The 7500-nt window shown below is 47.1% G+C and overlaps 1 protein-coding gene across 1 annotated transcript in view; it reads right to left on the bottom strand.

The window, feature by feature from the left end:
• LOC130372790 (uncharacterized) overlaps window positions 1-7500 on the bottom strand; it is a 33823-nt gene that overhangs the window by 18756 nt on the left and 7567 nt on the right. Inside the window, exons 3-4 of the mRNA XM_056578949.1 lie at window positions 5069-5182; window positions 4575-4720 (exon numbers count right to left, since the gene is read on the bottom strand). Of these exons, the coding sequence (XP_056434924.1) occupies window positions 4575-4720; window positions 5069-5182 (260 nt within the window). The remainder of the gene's footprint in view (window positions 1-4574; window positions 4721-5068; window positions 5183-7500) is intronic.

Below are 7500 nucleotides of genomic sequence, written 5' to 3'. Positions count from 1 at the left end.
TGGTTAACCAACACTACAGCACTAAACATCTGGTTAACCAACACTACACCGCTAAACATCTGGTTAACCAACACTACACAGCTAAACATCTAGTTAACCAACACTACATCCCTAAACATCTGGTTAACCAACACTACACCGCTAAACATCTAGTTAACCAACACTACACCACTAAACCTCTGGTTAACCAACACTACACAGCTAAACATCTGGTTAACCAATACTACACCACTAAACATCTGGTTATCCAACAATAATCATCCGGTTAACCACCACTAAATATCTGGTCAACAAAAAACAATTATCTGGTTTGCCAACATTAAACATCTGGTTATCCAACACAACACAGCTAAACATCTGGTTAACCAACATTAAACATCTGGTTTGCCAACACTCAACATCTGGTTGGCCAAAACGTAACATCTGGTTAGCCAACAGTAGACCACACGTGGGTAGGTTCCCCCTGAGCAGGTCTGAAGGTCTGATAGCGACAGACTAGGAGCCAGCTGCTGGCTGAGAGCCTTTTCACAACGCGCTCATAGAACAAGTGCTACCCAGGAAGTGCTGCATTATTATTGACATATACCATGGATGCAAACATAACACACACATTGAAGCAGGGCTAAAATGGAAGAGCTGCCAAACTGGCCTTAGAACTTGAAAGTGTAGTTATAGAGTACAGTATCTTAAGGAAGTGTGCCAGTGACACTCAATGCCCCCCTTCAGACACTAATCATATCAGTTAGGATTGTGTCTAGTGCCGTGTGTTCCCATGTTCCACTGGTGGTACGCGAGGGTACTGCATGTTGTACGTTGGGTTTTATTCTTGAAGTAGACGCATAAACAATAATACTCAAATATATATTGAGAAATTAATACAAAAATGTAGCTTTGTGCATTCCATCATGTTTGATTGGTGTTCATTTCTGTTAACTTTTGTCTCTCCACTGTCTCCCACTGACCATGGCCTTCTGGCAGAAATAGTGTGTATAAAAGGGGATGCTGGCCATCTTTGCTCAGCCACTGCAGGGCAATATAGCTATGCTTGCTGTTTGCCTATGAGGTGGTCCACCAAAGGTCTTGATGACAATGTGGTGTCCCTCCTAAAGTCTGAGGTTGGGAGCCCCTGGTCTAGGGTTGCCGTGCTGCTCGTGGCTCCTCTGTGTGGGGAAGCAGTCGGTTCAGACGCCTTCCAACAGCAGGCCTGCCCTGGCAGTCCTCATGTTTGTGTTGCTCTGCTGTTTCTATTATTCCTCCCTTACTAAACTGAACACGCAATCAACACTTTCTTCTCAACTGTTTGTTGTGGTTTGGTTAGTATGACCTAGTGCAGCTAGCACTCATATCTAAAGAGAGTTGCAATGAGTTCAGATACATGTCATTAATGTACAAGTAGGGGGTTAAACAGTGCAGACATAGGCCATTATTGAACGAAGTAGGGGTTAAACAGTACTGAGACAGGTCTTTAAGAAGCAGGTAGAGGTTAGACAGTACAGAGACAGGTCATTGAATACCAGGTAGGGGTTAGACAGTACAGAGACAGGTCATTAAAGAACAAGTACAGGATAGACAGTACTGAGACAGGTCCTTAAGAAGCAGGTAGGGGTTAGACAGTACAGAGACAGGTCATTAAGGAGCTGGTAGGGGTTAGACAGTACAGAGACAGGTCCTTAAGAAGCAGGTAGGGGTTAGACAGTACAGAGACAGGTAATTAAGGAGCAGGTAGGGGTTAGACAGTACAGAGACAGGTCATTGAATACCAGGTAGGGGTTAGACAGTACAGAGACAGGTCATTAAGGACCAGGTAGGCGTTAGACAGTACAGTGACAGGTCCTTAAGGGGTTAGACAGTGGAGCGGGTAGTGGTTAGAGACAGTTAATTTAGGTCATCACACATTGGAGAATGACGGTAGCTCTGGGCACGGCCAGCAGAGGGCGGTAAACCACCGTTAAACAGACAGAACAGACTGCAGCTCTGTTGTTGGTTGGAAAACAAAGCCCTTTGAGGAATATGATAAATATATAGCATGGAAATATAAAGTAATGTACAGCAACTGATTTAAAAAAAACATTGCGTGTAAAGTGGGGTGTGTGTGTGTGTGTGTGTGTGTGTGTGTGTGTGTGTGTGTGTGTGTGTGTGTGTGTGTGTGTGTGTGTGTGTGTGTGTGTGTGTGTGTGTGTGTGTGTGTGTGTGTGTGTGTGTGTGTTTGTGTGTGTGTGATGTTTCCAGACAAGGTTGGATGGACATGGACTGTTAATAATTTGAAGTATTTGAAGTATTCAGAATGCTGAGCTATTCCATGTATTTTAGCCGTTGATATGAGCAGTACAAGTAATGATTAGGTTAATGGTTTAAATCACCATGAACCTTTCGTACATATGTAGGTGTGTTTGAACACACTCACGCACACACGCAAGCTGTCAATGTGATAGTGTGAAGATAGAGAAAGATGAATGGATGGATAGGTATATTATTGTGTAACATTGTGATCCACAAAGCTCTCCTCAGAGACACAGTCATTGGACCTCCACCCTCTAGAGATACCGTCAGTTGACCTCCACCCTCTAGAGACACCGTCATTGGACCTCCACCCTCTAGAGACACTGTCATTGGACCTCCACCCTCTAGAGACACTGTCATTGGACCTCCACCCTCTAGAGATACCGTCAGTTGACCTCCACCCTCTAGAGACACCGTCATTGGACCTCCACCCTCCTCAGAGACACTCTCAGTAGACCTCCAACCTCCTCATAGACACTCTCAGTTGACCTCCACCCTCTAGGGACACCGTCAGTAGACCTCCACCCTCTAGGGACACCGTCAGTAGACCTCCACCCTCTAGTGGAGACACTGTCAGTTGACCTCCACCCTCTAGTGGAGACACTCTCAGTTGACCTCCACCCTCTAGTGGAGACACTCTCAGTTGACCTCCACCCTCTAGAGGAGACACCGTCAGTTGACCTCCACCCTCTAGAGGAGACACCGTCAGTAGACCTACACCCTCTAGAGGAGACACTGTCAGTAGACCTCCACCCTCTAGAGACACTGTAAGTAGACCTCCACCCTCTAGTGGAGACACTGTCAGTAGACCTCCAACCTCCTCATAGACACTCTCAGTTGACCTCCACCCTCTAGGGACACCGTCAGTAGACCTCCACCCTCTAGAGGAGACACTCTCAGTTGACCTCCACCCTCTAGAGGAGACACTGTCAGTAGACCTCCTGATCTTTTGGGCGTTGGCTGCTTTCTGAACCTTGCTGGGTTGTCATGGCAACGGCCCCTTTGTTTATGTTCTTACCACTTGACAGCCAGGTCAGGGGTCAGGGGTCAGAGGTTAGGAACCAGAGCCCCGCTGGGAGCTCTCTCAGTCTGGCTTCAAGCGAGGGGATTTCAACCCACAACCCCATCCCGCCGCAAGCGCTCTGACTCGCTAGCAGAGGAACAAAAGAAAAGTAAAAGTTGAACCGAACATCCAACATCTGAACAACCTGTGGCGGCTTGTCAGGCACGATTCCCGTCACAGGTTGAGACAATGAGGTAAGTGATTCAGCAGAGGGTTTCCACAGAACCTGAATCAACAAGATGACCTCATGCCGTCACATCCCAACCTCCTGATTGGCTAACAGCTGGAACACCGATGGCCCGGGGCGGACGGGGCCCCGGCTGGGGCCGGGATCCCGAGCCTCACCCCCCCACCGACACCTCACCACAAGGCTGAGATCTATCATCGTGTTCTAGTAAGCTCCTCATGACGGTACCGGTTCTCGGCGGCCATCTTAACGTTATGAAGACGTTTAAAACCCGCTAACGTGTTTGTTGGAGCATCTGAGAGGTTTCCCCCCCGAAGGTATCGATGTCAAAAGTAACGTTAAATGAAAAGTAAAGGTAAAGGTAGAAATAAGAGCAGCTTGTATTCAGATGCCTTTGAGGGAGACGCCACCGCAGTAATTTGCGCGTTGTGTACTTTGGCTCCAATCCAGGATTTGTTCCTTGTGTTGTTTAACAAAGCGGACTGGAACTCTTTGCCAGGGCCTTCTGGAACCAGCTCCTGTACCCCCTAGGGTGCGCATATCCCAGGTGAGGCTGAACCAGGGCCCAGTGTCCTGTACCCCCTAGGCTGAACCAGCTCCTGTACCCCCTAGGGTGCGCATATCCCAGGTGAGGCTGAACCAGGGCCCAGTGTCGGGCAGGGTTGATGTACCTCAAGTCTTGGTATGAGTGTTATTCATGATGACTGTGTATGTGCACATCTGGGTGTCTGCAGTGTTTGGGTACCTGTGTGTGAATGTGTGTGTGTGTGTGTGTGTGTGTGTGTGTGTGTGTGTGTGTGTGTGTGTGTGTGTGTGTGTGTGTGTGTGTGTGTGTGTGTGTGTGTGTGTGTGTGTGTGTGTGTGTGTGTGTGTCTGTATGTTGGAATGTGTGTGTGTCGGTGTGTCTGTAAGTTGGAATGTGTGTGTCGTGTGTGTGTGTGTGTGTGTGTGTGTGTGTGTGTGTCGGTGTGTCTGTAAGTTCGAATGTGTGTGTCGTGTGTGTGTGTGTGTGTGTGTGTGTGTGTGTGTGTGTGTGAGTCTCACCTTGTGTGTAAGCTTGCTAGCTCCTCTTCTGTTTGCTTCTGGAGATCTGTGAGGCTCGGAAAAGCGTAGCTCCCTCCTACTCGTCCTCTTGATTCTCCTTCTGTTCCTCCTTCTCCTCCTGCGTCGTTCTCCTCGGAGCGAGCCTGCTGAGGAGAGAAACACGTTCAGTCTGAGGATGTGAATCACATGGCCGGCCGGACAGGTTGGACAGGTTGCATTGCTGCGCAGGCTGATGGGAGAGAGATGGTCGGCAGAGAGGCCCACAGATAGGTAAACCAACAACGGTTTATTGATTCTACTTAATAAACAAATGAAGGTGATGAAAAATGGATGCCATCCCTAATGCTCATTGTAAACATCAGGCTTAATCAAGTGAATCCGACACTGTGACAGTGACAGAGACATGTAGGTACAGCCACAAGTTGCTAAAAAAAACAGACAAGGGAACTGAGTGTACTCTGTGTCCAAGAGTTTGGTCAGTGTTGATGATGTACCTGCTGCGTTTCAACGGCAGGACCCTGAAGTAGCTCAACTTTGTCCTCTGGGAGCTTCCTTAGTTTCTCCGACGGAGGATGAGTTGTACCGCTGAGTCTCCTCACAACTGTAGCCTGTTAGGGGAACGGTAATTCAGAAATAGTCAAATGAATAACTTAAACCAACACAAAGAATGCAACCCTAACCCTGGCTATTGAGCTTCACAGGGAATAGAATCTATAACCACGCAGAGTGAATGACTCGCTCTTCACATTGAGATCAACCAGACAACTTTTGAAAAGACAATAAACGATTATAGACGATTAAAGTCTATCAACTGACCAGATAAAGTACCAACATACTCACTGTTGGTGTTGTACAGACAGGGTTAGCCATGGCGGGAGAAAGACAGAGAGGGGGAGAGAGAGAGAGAGGGAGAGAGAGAGGAGAGAGAGAGAGAGGAGAGAGGAGAGAGAGAGAGAGGCTATTGGGTGGGCTGTGTACTGTGTTGCCCTTAGCTACGGCCTTCCTATTGACCACCATGACATGGCCGAGAGACGACCAGAGAATGTGGGAAAAAGAGAGAGAAGGGAGTGAGGAAGAGGGAGAGAGCTAGGGGTGGGAGGGGCTGGATTAGTTAATATCCTAACCGTGATCAGTTGCCTGATGGAGCAGTTAGGTAAACTCTGGTTTGGCTTGTGTAGGTTTTGGTTTTGGTTTTGGCTTGTGTGATTTTGTGTGTGTGTGTGTGTGTGTGTGTGTGTGTGTGTGTGTGTGTGTGTGTGTGTGTGTGTGTGTGTGTGTGTGTGTGTGTGTGTGTGTGTGTATGTCTATGAGCATAGGTATGTGTGTGTTTGTGCATGTGTTTGTGTGTATGTGTGTGTGTATCTAAGCGAGAGAAAGAGAGAGAGAGAGAGAGAGAGAGAGAGAGAGAGAGAGAGAGAGAGAGAGAGAGAGAGAGGAGAGAGAGAGAGAGAGAGAGAGAGAGAGAGAGAGAGGTACAGTGACATAAGTCAGAAGACTGAAAGAAGGAGACTAATCTACAGATAAATGTGAATTCAAACTTCACCACAAATTAAACAAAAAACTGCAATTGAACTAATCTCCCCAAATAACAGAGATTGGTTACCTAAGCAATGACAGAACAGGTAGAATCACAACACAACCAACCAACCCCGTAACCAACACTACAACAACAACCACAGCTAGAGCCAGAGCAGAGGAGGGATGAGTGGGGAGCAGCCCAGGCCAGAACGTGCCCAGGCCAGGGTGTGTCTGGGTGGGGCAGGGCTGCCTCTCCTGGCTGGGTGGTGCTGGCTAGGGGCCAAAGAACACTCCTTAAGACACTGAGGAATGAGGGTGGAGAGCCTCCACCAGATACCTTTCAGTCTGACGGTCTACCCTGGCATGTGTCACTCTCTCTGTCTGTCGCTCCCTCTCCCTTCTTCTCGCCCCCTGACATATGTATCACATGTTACATTATCTCACATGTCACATATATCTCTCACACACCATATTTATTACCATTCGTATCATAATGAGCTGATAGCAAATAACCCCCCCCCCCCCCCCACCGACACACACACACACACACACACACACACATACACACACACACACACACACGCACACACACTGGTTAGAACTGTTGGACCATGACATCAAGAGGTTTCTTATCACTTTACAGACATGTATGGTTACTGTGGTTACGGCTGATCTTTACGGACAAGCGTAGGGTTACTATGGCTTTGCTACAGTTAACATAACATCATACAATACTACAAAATACCATAGAATAAGACCAAATCATTTTATAGACAAATTGTTGAGCTTCTATACAAGCTTCTAAACAAGGACAATACCTTTATCTTTCTTCTATCTCAGGTAGGCTGGATTGGGTAACTTAAATAAGAGACATGGCAGCATACCTGTGAGGAAGCTACTGGTATTGGTAATAGAAATTGGGGAAATGACTTGCGTGGGCCATAGATATGGGGAAGCTACTGGTGTTGGTCATAGCTACTGGGCATAGGCACTTACCAGTGTCTGTATTTGTGATTTGAACTGATACGTAACCAAATCAGGAAATTCTGTATAGTAATGTAAGTAATATCTATCACAGCATGATAAAATAACGTCAACACCCTCTGTCCAACCCCAAACATCCTGAGTCTTTGCAAGAAGTAGATTCTACCAGTGCATACATAACACAGACATTCAAAGAAAGATTGCAGTCAATGTGTGTGAATGCAGCTTGGTTATACAAGCATTATGGACCAGTGGCGGAGAATGATCCCCAAGATGTCCTGGATTATAGATCCTTTATTCTGCTTTCTTAGGGTTTACAATGAGACGATGGTCAACATACCATTGTACAAACTATTTAACCTCCAAACACTACCAAGAAATGTCAGTGGCTGTATTCATGTCCCAAGATGGCAGTGTCGTCAGA

This window comes from Gadus chalcogrammus, chromosome 19 (genome assembly GCF_026213295.1).
Source record: "Gadus chalcogrammus isolate NIFS_2021 chromosome 19, NIFS_Gcha_1.0, whole genome shotgun sequence".
Taxonomy (NCBI): domain Eukaryota; kingdom Metazoa; phylum Chordata; class Actinopteri; order Gadiformes; family Gadidae; genus Gadus; species Gadus chalcogrammus.
Note: the sequence above shows the minus strand (reverse complement) of the source record. Positions and strands in the feature narration are given on the sequence as shown.